This window comes from Acipenser ruthenus, chromosome 52 (genome assembly GCF_902713425.1).
Source record: "Acipenser ruthenus chromosome 52, fAciRut3.2 maternal haplotype, whole genome shotgun sequence".
NCBI classification, from domain to species: Eukaryota; Metazoa; Chordata; class Actinopteri; order Acipenseriformes; family Acipenseridae; genus Acipenser; species Acipenser ruthenus.
This window is the reverse complement of record NC_081240.1, coordinates 1,161,682-1,178,940: the sequence shown is the minus strand read 5'-3', so window position 1 is coordinate 1,178,940 and position 17,259 is coordinate 1,161,682. Positions and strand designations below refer to the sequence as shown.

The following is a 17,259-nucleotide window of genomic DNA, read 5'->3' as shown; positions in this document are numbered from 1 at the left end:
TGTGGAGGTTGCTCCACGCCAGGTTACCTGGTAAGTGCGGTTGGAGAGGTAGGAGGAGAACCAGGCCAGAGCAGTGCCAGAGATCCCCAGGTCAGCGAGAGATGATAGTAGAATAGAGTGATCAACAGTGTCAAAGAAACTCCCCTCCAACACGTATTGGGGCAGATGAGTAAATGCAGACTGACTGGGGAATGTGTGTGCATCTCACCCCACTGTTCAGACCCTGTTCTTACTGAGTGTCATGATATCACTGAATAGATGTGTGTCCCCTCTTCAGATTTTAATGAGCAAGCTGTCTCAAATGAGCAGCGCTACCTCACAATGTTATCCGTTTAATAGAAATGACAAACAACTAAATAACCCCTAAATATATTGAGATCCCTGAATTTACAAAAGCAATTCAATAATGTCATCTTCATCTTCCCTTCAGTGCACCATCATTCCAGGTACAGTGTTCCTGTTAGTTCTCACATTTCCATTACTTGATTTTCAAACAGAATATTTTTAAGCAACACGGGGTAAATATTTCAGAGCTTTCAATGACTTCCTGTGATGGGAACCTCTTCACTACCTGTGCTGCCTGCCTGGGGTCATTCAACTGCATCATCAATATCATAAAGACAGGTAGGTTGTGTTTGTTGTGAAATCATCAGCCTCTCTGTCTCATTCCAGCCCAGGATCACACTTCATGGTGAATCGAGGGTATTGACACAACTATTCCAATGGCTGGAGTTCCATCCTTCTTATATTCCTGTACAGAACTAGACACTCTAACACAGCAGTCAAACCCATTGTTAATACTGTGATAAATCAGGAGAAATGGACAGTCTAAACATGGAAACAAGCTTGTTCTTGTTATTCCACTTGTTCTCCTTGTTGAAGAAGAAAACTCCCCTCCCCTCCAAAAACAATTGAGAACTGAAGTGGAGGCATTTCTGTCCATTTTACCCAATCAGATCCCTCGCTTTCTAAATATATTGGTGCGTCTGAAAAGATAATAGCACCGTCTTCAAATACAAGCTAAATATTGTCAGATTGTCAGAGTATTTTACTTTAACAATGACAATAAATACATTAATTAAATTTAAAATGAATAAATAAGGTTGTATTTAAGGTTTTAATAAAATAAATATGATTTTAAATTTGCACTTTAATCAGAACAATGTAATGGTTTTAAATTTGATCAGCAATAACTGCATGTAAATATTTTTTTATTAAAGAAATACAATTGAAAATAGTTTGATTAAAGTATTGTTTATATCATCTATATATTCTTAATATTACATTTCTGATCTTTAATATCCTAGTATGTGTGTGCTGAATGATTCAAAGTGATTTTTGCTTAGATCTTTATTTGAAATGCTTACTAACTATTTCAGCAAGAATTGCCTCTGAAAACTCTTGTCCAGGCTGATTGTGTGGAAACGAGGTGGGGAAGCATATTGGCGGTGCGCTGGGCACTGAAGTCCACAGGGTAAGCATTGTGCACTGCAGCCCGTGCAACAGTCATATGCTTCCCCACAATCAGCCTCCAGGAGTCTTTTCAGAAGCAATGTTTTGCTGGAATAGTTAGTAAGCATGGAGAATAAAATCTAATCAGAAACAGCCATAGAAAATCCTCATCAGGTAAGAAATGTAAAGAACATGATGCCGTTTAAACCTTTAACCTCAGTGTGGTCCCCATGAGTGTTCATTAATATCTATCTATCAGGAGAGTTTTCAAAATGACCAATTGTATCTGTTCATGAAAACACAGCAGCATGGCTGATTGAAATGAAATCTCTTTGAAATGTTTGATGAAGGGGGTCAGGAGGTGGGGGTCCTATTACCTGTAACACAGGAAGGAAGGAAGTGAACGGGGAGAGGAAACCAGTGTGGGGGCTGCAGGATCAATGGGCTTCACCTGAGTCAAAGAGAGTGGAAATAAAGAAGTGTGGAAAACAAAATGAGCAACAGCAAAACAAGAAGGGACTTGAGAGAAGGATGTTCTGCTGATGAGAGGGAAGACATTGTCTGAAATGAATAAAACAAATAGTGCACAGATTTGAAAAGTAGGTCCCTTGATTGTAAGCTTTGTTTGAGTGTCTGTTCTGTATAAAATGGTTTTAACTCATGAAATCAGCACTGTAATAAATGAGTATGTCAGTAACGTACACACCCTGTCTGATAACACTAGAACATGTCTAGTTCTCATAATATACAGCCTCCCCTGGACTGGATGGACCACCCTTCATGTTCTCTTAGGGGGATGACCAGTTCAGACTCTGTGCCTCAAGCTTTCTGAACTGGAGGGAAGAAAGCAGTTGGTGCTCAGAGACAAGTTTGTGGTTGAGGACTAATGGACTTTGAGATGTGGATTAATGCCCACGAAGATCAAACTCCACCAAACTCACTTCCCTTGTGAACTTCTGAGGATTCAGACCCACACAGAAGTGAAGGTCTAGTGCAGTCAAATACATACTGTAGCTATAGAAGGGTTACTGTGACAATGCCATTCTCAAACTCCAGTCCCACTCACAACTCTCTCCTCTCCGCCCCTCTCACACTGATTCAGCAGTTTCTGCTCCTCCTGCTTGTCGAAACCCCGCCTCTTAGAGCTTTACACAATTCCAGGAAATCAGCACAGTGACGTTTCTGTTGTGAAATCGTCAGTCTCTCTGCCTCACTGCAGCAACAATGGCTTCAAACTTGTGGTCAGAGGAGCACTTGAACTGTCCAGTGTGTCTGGAGCTATTGAAGGACCCAGTCGCTATCCCATGTGGACACAGTTACTGTATGGGATGTATTAAGAACTGCTGGGATCAGACTGATCATACAGGTGTCTACAGCTGCCCCCAGTGCAGAGAGACCTTTACCCCAAGGCCTGTTCTGCGCAGAAACACTGTGCTGGCTGAAGTTGTGGAGAAATTAAAGAAGACAGGACTCAATCCTCCTCCTGCTCAAAGTTATGCTGGACCTGGAGATGTGCCGTGTGATTTCTGCACTGGGAGAAAGTTCAAAGCTGTGAAATCCTGTTTGACGTGCCTGGCCTCTTACTGTGAAACACACGTCAAGCCACACTATGAGGGGGCTGCTTTCAAGAGGCACAAGCTGATCAATGCAATTGGAGATCTGGAGCAGAAGCTTTGTGCTGAACACCAAAAGGTTTTGGATATCTTCTGCAGAACAGATCAGACTTGTGTTTGTGTGTTGTGTACAGACGAGGATCACAAGAGCCATGATACAGTCTCAGCTGAGAAAGAAAGGACTGGGAAACAGGTAAGGGTTTGAACCATTTCCTTGTAGCTATCCTAGAAGATAAGAATTCCCAGGGATATTTAACATGTCTGTTTACTAGGTTATACAGTTTCACATCAGATCAGATTTTAACTGTATATTAAGAGCTATTTAAAGATCCCTAGTTTTTTTAATTGCTCTATCTAAACTATGATGTACTACAATGTATTTCAAGGTGTAACAGAGGTGTTGTTACGGTTGTGGCTATCGCTGATTGACAGGAGAGACACAGGAGGTTTTCTATGATATAAAAAACACAAAACATTCAAAACAAAACACTGCTTGAAAACAACTAGAAAATAAAAGTTGACCAAACAAGAAAGGAGGTCCCGCTCCAGGAACAGTCTCCCTGACACCTCCTCTCTAGACTTGGGTGGGATTAAAATCCCCTAAACTTGTTCCCTATTCCTTCCAGTGCTAGCGATCCTGGTTAACTCACACAGTGATCCGAGATACATTTTTCCTCTTGTGTTTTTCTCACCCTGGTTAACACACGCAGTCGTGAGGATCCTACAGCAACACTCTCCTTCCCAGACAGTCTGTATCCCTGCTTGTAGAACCAAGAAACCGGCTTTTCAGATCCTTTTTAAAGGCATGTGGCCAGGGCTAAGAGATAATCAATTAATCAGTTAACACCTGGCCACATTCCACATCTGGATTTGAATATGCCTTGCCATATCTAGCACAAACTTGATCATCAAAAACATTATTTACAATCAAACAAAAACACACTGTTTACACGGGCAGGACCTCCGCCCTGCCTCACAGGGTAAGAAGGATTTGTTCAGCTGTGTTGTGGTGCATTGGAATTTGTAGTGTAAAATTAGCATGATTTATATTCCTAGTGTTTTTTTTATATATGTCTTGCAACTTAATAAAATCATAGATCAGTTTCATTGTTTAAGATATTATAGTTTCATAGTAAAAATGACATTCCCAGAAAAGGCAATCACCTAATTTAAAAAAGCAAAAAGATCATGATTAATGTGATATTCAATATACAAGATTAATATGATATTCAATATACAAGATTAATATGATATTCAATATACAAGATTAATATGATATTCAATATACAAGATTAATATGATATTCAATATGCAAGATTAATATGATATTCAATATACAATATTAATATGATATTCAATATGCAAGATTAATATGATATTCAATATACAAGATTAATATGATATTCAATATACAAGATTAATATGATATTCAATATACAAGATTAATATGATATGTAATATACAAGATTAATATGATATTCAATATGCAAGATTAATATGATATTCAATATACAAGATTAATATGATATTCAATATACAAGATTAATATGATATACAATATACAAGATTAATATGATATTCAATATACAATATTAATATGATATACAATATACAAGATTAATATGATATACAATATAAATCAGGCAGAAAAAATAGCTTAATTTGGTGCGTTAAAACACATTTTTACATGATTAAAACAGATATGTTTATGTTAGTTTAAAACGAAATTTAATAACCTATTTGGGATTTTGTTTGTTAAAATCTACAATTTCTTTCGCTCACCCTACTAGTCCCCTCTTTCCTTTGCTCTCTTCCACAGTGAAGTCCTTCTGGTCACGGGCTCATTCTTCTGGGGATTTTGTGTATTTAGGCATTTTTTACACTGATTTCATTGTTTTGTATCAGTGCTGTTTTATCTGTGTTTATCGATTAAAAACAGAAATCAGAAGCCCTAAATATCCATTAAAGAGAAAGCTGCTTCAGTTTCCTAGGTGCTTCACAAAACAAACATGTAACACATGCTAGATCAGCCATCATTCACTGTTACTAGTATGAAACAGTGCCATCTAGTGGACAGCTACTGTGGATCAAGTGTCCTTTTGTATTGCTGGCAGCTGTGCACTAGATGGTGCTGTATCTTACTACTATACACACATGTTGTCTGAAACTGCTGCCTTTGTCCAAGTTTAAACCACCTCCAAGGAAGTTTTCAATTTAATTCAGCTATCACATTTAAACATGGATTAAAATGAGTGGTGCAATTTCATTATATTTAATCTTTTAAATGTTTAACCTTGGATTAATTTTAAACAAGGATTACATATAAATCCTGGTTTAAAGTTTTGTGCAACATGATTCAAATATAATCTTGATTTAATCTGGGTTAGTGGTTAATCCACGCTGGTGCATTCGACCCTTAGGGTATCTGTGTGCATAATGTGTGTATCGTTACACAGAGAATTGTGAGGGTCTAGAACCAACTCCCCAGTAATGTTGTTGAAGCTGACACCCTGGGATCCTTCAAGAAGCTGCTTGATGAGATTCTGGGATCAATAAGCTACTAACAACCAAACGAGCAAGATGGGCTGAATGGGGCCTCCTCTCGTTTGTAAACTTTCTTATGTTCTTATGTTCTTATGTTAATCTAACTCCATATTAAGGGGAGAGAGGTGTGAAAACACAGCCTGCTCTGAAATAGTCTGTGTTGGGTGTGACAGGATATCACTCAATGCTCCATCAGAAATGTCACTGTGTCACTGTGTTTCTACACAGAAGCAGCTGGGAGAGACACAGACAGAAATACAACAGAGAATCCAGGAGAGACTGAAAGAAACTGAAGAGCTGAAACAGGCCGTGGAGTCACTGAAAGTGGGTATTGACAAGAGGGGGTTATTATTATTATTATTATTATTATTATTATTATTATTAACAGATTGACTGGAACACATCTGCAGAAGTTTACTGTCTATGCCTGATGTGTTTTTGATATCAGTTCTAACCATGTCTCCTCTACTGTGTTCTTTCACTCAGAGATCTGCATGCATAGAAATAAAGGAAAGTGAGAAGATCTTTACTGAGCTGATCCGATCCATTGAGAAGATCCACACTGAGGTTATTGAGCTGATTGGAGCTAACGAGATGGCTGCAGTGAATCAGGCTGAAGGACGCATGAAGAAACTGGAGCAGGAGATTGCTGAGCTAAGGAGGAGAAACGCTGAGCTGAAACAGCTTTCAGAGACAGAGGATCACATCCATTTTCTACAGGTAACATCACTGCTTGTTAGAAAATCTCAAGTCCATAACTGGGACGGTTTCAAACAGACCTCTCCAATTGAATGAATCCTTGCTTTTCCTCAGGAATGTTTTGGACCCCATTCTGTTTCACTGAAAACTCCTTTTCTCCACTTTCTTGTTGTAGAATTTCCAGTCTCTCTGTGCCCCTCCTGAAGCTGGAGACTTACCCAGCGTTACTGTCAATACAGACATCTCTTTTGGGGCTGTGAGGAAAGCTGTATCTGAACTTAAAGACCATATTGAGGACTTCTGCAAGGGGGAATTAGTCAAAATAACCACAACAGGTTGGTGTGAAATAGATTCCTTTGGTAGAGAATTCTCAAATAGACCATGGCTTGAGGAGGGACAGGACTTGCAAGACATTAATAAAGACCTCTTGCAGATTGTTGGCTATATGAATATTGCAGGAGGGAGACAGCAGGGAAGAATGAGCAGGGAGGAGAGATTTTTACACCCTGAAATGCCGTGAATAAGCCTTGTTTCTTTTCAGATTGCTGTTTGGAGTCTTGTGTGTGTTGTGTATTAATCCACATGTTTCAAATCTATTTCTCTCTCTTTTTTTCTGCCCAGTGAATGAAGTTGCAGTTTACAGTCTGCAGGCTCCAGAGCCAAGGAACAGAGCTGAGTTTTTAAAATGTAAGTCTGTTTTCACTGAAACATTTGATTGAAAGATGTGTCACTCCATTGAGAGAAGAGCTAACACTACAGAACAGGGAGGGGTGGAGCTTGAGGGCAGCAATTAATATTATTTATTAGTAATTGTGAAGCCATTAATCTACACTCCTCTCCAACAAGTATTGGTTCAGATGAATACATGCAGAATGACTGGGGGAGGGGCATTTGTTGCCTGTTTTTCCACTCAGACCTTTCTCTCCCTAAATATCTTGGTATCCCTGAATAGATAATCATCCCATCTTTTAATACATGTACAATGCATGTGAAACCAGTTGTGGGGTAAAATGAACAGCTATCCCTCCCAGTCATCCTGGTAGTAAATGTATATTGCAGTATCACTGCACTTGTGGGATGGATTGCTCATTAAAATATTAGACAGATATTTGAAGAGTGGATGATATTCTATTGAAGATATTTAGTAAGCAAGGGGTCTGAGTGGGTAAAATGGCAACACATACCCTGTAGGAACATTAAGTGAACTGTAATTGTATGCAGAGCTGCATTTGATTGGTTCCAATTGAAGAAGTTTGATAAGATCGAGGAATTATAATGAACAAAACAATCAAACAGCAAGAGGGTTTAAAGGGTTCATAAGGTCCTTTGTATTTTATTGTGTTGCATGTTCCCATGTGTTGCTACAGCTGTTTACGTGAGGTGTGTGTATTGTTTTAATTATTTTTATTTTTTTTTACATTTTGACCACTTTTTTATACTTATAGATAGCTTCACATGTAACTGCATGGGCCTCTCAGAACTACATTTCCCATCATCCTCCTGCTCACATATGTGATTGAGATGGAATTACCAGTGAGCAGGAGGATGATGGGAAATGTAGTTCTGAGAGGTCCATGCCGGTCCGCGGGAAGCCATCTTGAGGCAGGGAATGCAATTTAATAGTTTAAAAAAGTGGTCAAAATGTATTAAAAAAATAATTAAAACAACACACACACCTTCCATAAACAGGATGTGAGGATGCAGCAGACAATGACTGTTGATTTTCTCAGTGATTTGACTTTTCTAACCGTCTCTCCTCTACCCGTCCTCTTCTCTTCAATCAGATTCCTGTCAGCTCACACTGGACCCCAACACAGCGAATAGAAACCTCTGTCTGTCTGAAGGGAACAGAAAGGTGACATGGAGGAGAGAGAACCAGAGATATCCTGATCACTCAGAGAGATTTGACAGCCGGTCCCAAGTGCTTTGCAGAGAGGGTTTGTCTGGGACTTGCTGTTACTGGGAGATTGAGTGCAGTGGGGGAGGGGCTTATATAGGAGTCACATATAAAGGAATCAGCAGGAAAGGAGGGGATTGTTCCTGTCTCCTTGGATGCAATGACAAGTCCTGGAGTTTGCTCTGCTCTGGTTCCATTTACACTGCCTGGCACAATAACAATTACACTGCAATAACTGCCCCCCGCTCCCCCAGAATAGGAGTGTATCTGGACTTTAATGCCGGCACGCTGTCCTTTTATGGCGTCTCTGACACAATGACCCTCCTGCACAGATTCCAAACCACATTCACTGAGCCGCTCTATCCTGGGTTTATGCTTCATTGTTTTGATTCCTCTGTAACAATCTGCCAGCTGAACTAGACTGTTTTGTGTTGTAAGAAACCCTTTGTATTGAACTCCCTGTCTGTCCTCTCCACTCCTCGGGTGAAGGGAATGTTCAATCTGACACAACTTTGGATGAAAGTTAGGGGGTAAAACGGCGCCACCTGCAGAGCGAAACGAGGTGAATTATTTGTTTTTAGCAACAAATGGATTTCATACGAAATAACTGTATTTAATTTCTTTTTTTAAGAATAGTTATGTTTTTTATATATTTTAGAAAATGGCATCCAATAGTCAGTGCTGTAACAGTTTTTAAAAAGTGAGCTTAAGTTTGCTTTACTGTGTGTGTGTTTTTGTTTTTTGTTTCCCATAAAATGTTTGTTCAGTTTTATTTTTTCAGATTTTAGTAATGTGATTTAATAAAATAAATTAAAAAAATGATTAACTGTGACTTTTTCTTATTTATTAATACTCATTAAGCATAGGGAAGCATTGTAAAGCACAGAGAGGTCTGGTAAAGCATAGGGAAGCATTGTAAAGCACAGAGAGGTCTGGTAAAGCATAGGGAAGCATTGTAAAGCTCAGAGAGGTCTGGTATAGCTTAGGGAAGCATTGTAAAGCACAGTGAGGTCTGTTAAAGCATAGGGAAGCATTGTAAAGCACAGAGAGGTCTGGTAAAGTATAGGGAAGCATTGGAAAGCACAGAGAGATCTGGTAAAGAATACGGAAGCATTGTAAAGCACAGAAAGGTCTGGTATAGCATAGGGAAGCATTGTAAAGCACAGAAAGGTCTGGTAAAGCATAGGGAAGCATTGTAAAGCTGAGAGAGGTGAGGTAAAGAATAGGGAAGCATTGTAAAGCACAGAGGGGTCTGGTAAAGCATAGGGAAGCATTGTAAAGCACAGAGAGGTGTGGTAAAGCATAGGGAAGCATTGTAAAGCACAGAGAGGTCTGGTAAAGCATAGGGAAGCATTGTAAAGCACAGAGAGGTCTGATAAAGCATAGGGAAGCATTGTAAAGCACAGAGAGGTCTGGTAAAGCATAGGGAAGCATTGTAAAGCACAGAGACGTCTGGTAAAGCATAGGGAAGCATTGTAAAGCACAGAGACGTCTGGTAAAGCATAGGGAAGCATTGTAAAGCACAGAGAGGTCTGGTAAAGCATAGGGAAGCATTGTAAACCACAGAGGTCTGGTAAAGCAAAGGAAAGCATTGTAAAGCACAGAGAGGTCTTGTAAAGCATAGGGAAGCATTGTAAAGCACAGAGACGTCTGGTAAAGCATAGGGAAGTATTGTAAAGCACAGAAAGGTCTGGTAAAGCTTAGGGAAGCATTGTAAAGCATAGGGAGGTCTGGTAAAGCATAGGGAAGCATTGTGAAGCACAGAGAGGTCTGGTAAAGCATAGGGAAGAATTGTAAAGCACAGAGAGGTCTGGTAAAGCATAGGGAAGCATTGTAAAGCACAGAGAGGTCTGGTAAAGCATAGGGAAGCATTGTAAGGCACAGAGAGGTCTGGTAAAGCATAGAGAAGCATTGTAAAGCACAGAGAGGTCTGGTAAAGCATAGGGAAGCATTGTAAAGCTGAGAGAGGTGAGGTAAAGCATAGGGGAGCATTGTAAAGCACAGAGGGGTCTGGTAAAGCATAGGGAAGCATTGTAAAGCACAGAGGGGTCTGGTAAAGCATAGGGAAGCATTGTAAAGCACAGAGAGGTGTGGTAAAGCATAGGGAAGCATTGTAAAGCACAGAGAGGTCTGGTAAAGCATAGGGAAGCATTGTAAAGCACAGAGAGGTCTGGTAAAGCATAGGGAAGCATTGTAAAGCTCAGAGAGGTGTGGTAAAGCATAGGGAAGCATTGTAAAACACAGATGGGTCTGGTAAAGCATACGGAAGCATTGTAAAGCACAGAGAGGTCTGGTAAAGCATAGGGAAGCATTGTAAAGCACAGAGAGGTGTGGTAAAGCATAGGGAAGCATTGTAAAGCACAGAGAGGTCTGGTAAAGCATAGGGAAGCATTGTAAAGCACAGAGAGGTCTGGTAAAGCATAGGGAAGCATTGTAAAGCACAGAGAGGGCTGGTAAAGCATAGGGAAGCATTGTAAAGCACAGAGAGGTCTAGTAAAGTATACAGAATCATTGTAAAGCACTGAGGTCTGGTAATGCATAGGGAAGCATTGTAAAGCACAGAGAGGTCTGGTAAAGCATAGAGAAGCATTGTAAAGCACAGAGATGTCTTGTAAAGCATAGGGAAGCATTGTAAAGCACAGAAAGGTCTGGTATAGCTTAGGGAAGCATTGTAAAGCGCAGAGAGGTCTGGTAACGCATAGGGAAGCATTGTAAAGCACAGAGAGGTCTGGTAAACATTAGGGAAGCATTGTAAAGCACAGAGAGGTCTGGTAAAACATAGGGAAGCATTGTAAAGCACAGAGAGGTCTGGTAAAGCATAGGGAAGCATTGTAAAGCACAGAGAGGTCTGGACTCTAACCCTGGGCTTGAGACTCAGCTCAGTGATTTGGATTCCTGAACAGCTTCTTAGTAAAGGTATTATTCAGCATGCCGCTGCACCGTGAACTAATAAGAAAAGACTTTCAGTACCTGGCAGGCTCTTGTGACATATCAGGAGGGTCATTCTCTTTACTCCTTCTTCTTCTCCTTGGAGTCGGGTCCATGCCTCTCTCTACTGAATCACTCGTTCCTCAGTTAGCTGGGTTTCTCCTCTGCAACACAATTGAAACAAGTCCGTTGTTAAAGAGTACAGCGCTTCAAATGTCATTTTTCTTTCTCTTTCTTTAGACCGGCCCCTTATCTTTTCATGCTGTTTGAAATCATCCAGACCGCTTCTTGTTATCACAGTTACTCAAATGCTGGGTTCGTTTTTGGAAACGTCTGTGTTGCTAATGGAGTGCCATGGGAGCATTGTATTTTAAACAATTTTGTATCAATTAAGATTATGTCTCATTTTGAATTATTAATTTTTTACTTTAAATATACAGGTTAATACTAACAGTTACAAAAGCACTTAATAGGAAAAAAAACACGATGATCTTTTTGTATGTTTTGTCCAGTTGTTCTGCTTGGATTTTGGTGTCTGATCAAATTTATATTAAAAGAGTCTGTGTGCTCCCGTGGTTAAAGACAAGGGCTTGCAGGGAAATAAGCGTCACGCACGCTTTTATTGTTGAATTTTTGTTTGTAAAAAAGAGTGAGTTAAAGATCACATGCATTTTCTTTACTTTTTTTCTATTAAAACGGCTTCAGTGGTTTCAATCTCTCCTCGCACTAAATCGCAGAGTCAGCTCTGAACACGGCATCCTTTATATTCCCTTGTGTGATCGAGTGGGAATCCGCTCTGCAGCGCACTCCAGCACCCACACAGCTCCCTGACCTGCACACCGCAGGGCAACTGCTGTACAAAGGCTGTTTTATCAGTCCCTGCTGTGGATTAAAATAGTATTGGTTTTAAGAATAAATAATTAAACTCGCATGGGGAGGTGTCGGGTCGCGGGGCTTCCTGTGCTGTAAACCTGGACTTCATGGAGACGGGCGGAACGCAGCTCTCGCTATTCCTTATACAATGCTGCCATCGTGTGGACATTCACTAGAACTGTTTGTTGTAATACATCTATTTTTGTCAAGTTTCAAGTCACGACGGTCAAGGGTCAAGTCTGGAAACAGCCACCCCTGATTGAACTGATGAGGATGAGGATGAGGATGAGGATGAGGATGATGATTCATTTAGCTGACGCCAAAACAATTCACAGGATTATTCAAAGTAATTGTCTCCTCATCCGGCGCGTCTGTGCTCTACGAGTCGCCTCGAAAAAATATCAACTGCCTCATTGAAAACTTTAATATCTTACCGTCTCTGAAGCAAATATACAAACAAGCCTGAAATTGAAGAGACATGAATAAATAAATAAAATAATAGCAGAAACGCTTCCTTTTACAGAGAACAGTTTCAAAGCGGCTTGTTTTGAGAGCGTCTCGCGGGTAAATGTTGTCTTTCGCGGTTTGATTATTTTTTGTTTATTTTTACCGCGTGTGTTTTTTTTTTTTTTCTATTGACTTCAATCAGCGCATCCTAAACCACGCCCCCTCCCTCCCCCTGAAGATCAGCATCCAATAAACTGACACGTCACTCAAATGAACACACCTGCACTCAGCGAATCGGGTTGAAGAACATGGTGCCCCGCCTACTTCCTTCCTCAGGATTGGTTAATCCGGGGATTCTTCCAGATGATTGACACTCGTATGCATTTGCTCGGGTCGTGTTTCATTGTAACAGATTCAGCCCCGGATCAGAACACATCCGATTCGAATGGATAATTGGATGTTATTGTTTTATAGACGAGACGCCGACAGTTCAGGACAGTTTCATTTGACGAGACCTTCTGAAGAAACATTTTTAAGAAATCGAGGATCAGCGCGTTTGATCTCATCACGTAAATCTGACAGCGCTGACACACACACACACACACACACATACAGACACACACACACACACTGACACACACACACACACACACACACACACACACACACTGACAAACACACACACACACACACACACACACACACACACACTGACACACTGACACACACACACACACTGACACACACACACACACTGACACACTGACACACACACACACACACACACACACACACACACACACTGACACACTGACACACACACACACACACACACACACACACACTGACACACACACACACACACACACACTGACACACACACACACTGACACACTGACACACACACACACAAACACACAGGTACTGACACACAAACACACACACACACACACACAGGTACTGACACAAACACACACACACACAGACCTATACAAACACACAGGTACTGACACACACACTCACCCACAGACTTATACACACACAGACACACACACACACAGGTGCTGACACACACACACACACAGAGACTTATACACACACACTGACACGCACACTCACACACTGAGACACACACAAACACACTGACACACACACACACACACAAACACACAAACACACTGACACACACACAGGTACTGATACACACACAGACTTATACACACACACTGACACACACACATACTGAGACATTCACACACTGAGACACACGCACACACACACACACACACTGACACACACACTGACACACACACACACACACTGACACACACACGCACACACACACTCACACACACACACACAGACACTCACTCACACACACACACACACATATACTCACACACACACACAAACTGACACACACACACACAGGTACTGACACACACACTCACACACTGAGACACACACAAACACACTGACACACACAGACAGGTACTGATACACACACACAGACTTATACACACACACTGACACACACACATACTGAGACATTCACACACTGAGACACACACACTGAGACACACAAACAGGTACTGACACACACACACACAGACTTATACACAGACACTGACACACACACACACTGAGACACACACAGACACACAAACACACAGGTACTGACACACACACACACAGACTTATACACACAGACACTGACACACACACATACTGAGACATTCACACACAGACTTATACACACACACTGACACACACACACACTGAGACACACACAGACACACACACACATTCACACACTGTGACACACACAGGTACTTACACACACACACACACACACACACAGACTTATACACACACACACACACAGGTACTGACACACACTGACACACACACACTCACACACTGAGACACACACAAACACACTGACACACACACACACACTCACACACTGAGACACACACAAACACACACTGACACACACACACACTGACACACATACACTGACACACACACTGAGACACACATTCTGAGTCACACACACACACACACTGACACATACACTGAGACACACATTCTGAGTCACACACACACTGACACACTGAAACACACACACACAAACACACAGGTACTGACACACACACATACACACACACAGGTACTGACACACACATACACACACAGGTACTGACACAAACACACACACACAGACCTATACAAACACACAGGTACTGACACACACACACACACACACATACACACACAGGTACTGACACACACACACACACACACACAGGTACTGACACACACACTCACCCACAGACTTATACACACACACTAACACACACACACACAGACTTATACACACACAGACACACACACACAGGTACTGACACACACACACACAGACTTATACACACACACTGACACACACACACACACTGACACACACACACACACAAACACACAAACACACTGACACACACACACAGGTACTGACACACACACAGACTTATACACACACACTGACACACACACAAACACACACACACAAACACAAACACACAAACACACTGACACACACACAGGTACTGATACACACACACAGACTTATACACACACACTGACACACACACATACTGAGACATTCACACACTGAGACACACACACTGAGACACACACACAGGTACTGACACACACACACACAGACTTATACACACACACTGACACACACACACACACACAGACTTATACACACACACTGACACACACACACACTGAGACACACACAGACACACACACACAGGTACTGACACACACACAGACTTATACACACACACAGACACACAAACACAGAGGTACTGACACACACACACACACAGACTTATACACACACACTGACACACACACACACACACACAGGTACTGATACACACACACACACACACACACACAGGTACTGACACACACACACAGACTTATACACACACAGAGGTACTGACACACACACTCACACACTGAGACACACACAAACACACTGACACACACACTGACACACACACACTGAGACACACACAAACACACTGACAGACACACACTCACACTGAGACACACACACACACTGACACACACTGACACACACAAACACACACACACTGACACACTGACACACACACACACACTGACACACACACACACACTGACACACACACACACACACACACACTGACACACACACACACACACACACTGACACACACACACACTGACACACTGACACACACACACACAAACACACAGGTACTGACACACAAACACACACACACACACACACAGGTACTGACACAAACACACACACACACAGACCTATACAAACACACAGGTACTGACACACACACTCACCCACAGACTTATACACACACAGACACACACACACACAGGTGCTGACACACACACACACACAGAGACTTATACACACACACTGACACGCACACTCACACACTGAGACACACACAAACACACTGACACACACACACACACACAAACACACAAACACACTGACACACACACAGGTACTGATACACACACAGACTTATACACACACACTGACACACACACATACTGAGACATTCACACACTGAGACACACGCACACACACACACACACACTGACACACACACTGACACACACACACACACACTGACACACACACGCACACACACACTCACACACACACACACAGACACTCACTCACACACACACACACACATATACTCACACACACACACAAACTGACACACACACACACAGGTACTGACACACACACTCACACACTGAGACACACACAAACACACTGACACACACAGACAGGTACTGATACACACACACAGACTTATACACACACACTGACACACACACATACTGAGACATTCACACACTGAGACACACACACTGAGACACACAAACAGGTACTGACACACACACACACAGACTTATACACACACACTGACACACACACACACTGAGACACACACAGACACACACACACATTCACACACTGTGACACACACAGGTACTTACACACACACACACACACACACAGACTTATACACACACACACACACAGGTACTGACACACACTGACACACACACACTCACACACTGAGACACACACAAACACACTGACACACACACACACACTCACACACTGAGACACACACAAACACACACTGACACACACACACACTGACACACATACACTGACACACACACTGAGACACACATTCTGAGTCACACACACACACACACTGACACATACACTGAGACACACATTCTGAGTCACACACACACTGACACACTGAAACACACACACACAAACACACAGGTACTGACACACACACATACACACACACAGGTACTGACACACACATACACACACAGGTACTGACACAAACACACACACACAGACCTATACAAACACACAGGTACTGACACACACACACACACACATACACACACAGGTACTGACACACACACACACACACACAGGTACTGACACACACACTCACCCACAGACTTATACACACACACTAACACACACACACACAGACTTATACACACACAGACACACACACACAGGTACTGACACACACACACAGAGACTTATACACACACACTGACACACACACACACACACTGACACACACACACACACAAACACACAAACACACTGACACACACACACAGGTACTGACACACACACAGACTTATACACACACACTGACACACACA

General features: G+C 41.9%; 1 protein-coding gene and 1 pseudogene across 1 annotated transcript; both read left to right on the top strand.

Moving 5' to 3' along the window:
* The first annotated feature begins 2,642 nt into the window (after positions 1-2,642).
* Positions 2,643-8,987, top strand: LOC131722975 (tripartite motif-containing protein 16-like). The gene is made up of 6 exons (XM_059016207.1): positions 2,643-3,258; positions 5,838-5,933; positions 6,096-6,329; positions 6,484-6,643; positions 6,930-6,995; positions 8,093-8,987. Exons 1-6 carry the CDS (start codon positions 2,677-2,679, stop codon positions 8,623-8,625), a joined length of 1,671 nt encoding a protein of 556 aa, XP_058872190.1. The 5' UTR covers positions 2,643-2,676; the 3' UTR covers positions 8,626-8,987.
* Positions 8,988-12,310: 3,323 nt separating this feature from the next.
* LOC131722984 (GTPase IMAP family member 7-like) overlaps positions 12,311-17,259 on the top strand; it is an 11,678-nt pseudogene continuing 6,729 nt past the window's right edge.

What these genes read in the sequence shown, in the direction of transcription:
- LOC131722975 (XM_059016207.1), top strand. Translation starts at nt 2,677, where the DNA reads ATGGCTTCAAACTTGTGGTCAGAGGAGCACTTGAACTGTCCAGTGTGT. An exon ending in AGGCCGTGGAGTCACTGAAA is followed by an intron (nt 5,934 to 6,095) that starts GTGGGTATTGAC and finishes TCTTTCACTCAG; the next exon opens with AGATCTGCATGCATAGAAAT. An exon ending in CAGAGCTGAGTTTTTAAAAT is followed by an intron (nt 6,996 to 8,092) that starts GTAAGTCTGTTT and finishes CTCTTCAATCAG; the next exon opens with ATTCCTGTCAGCTCACACTG.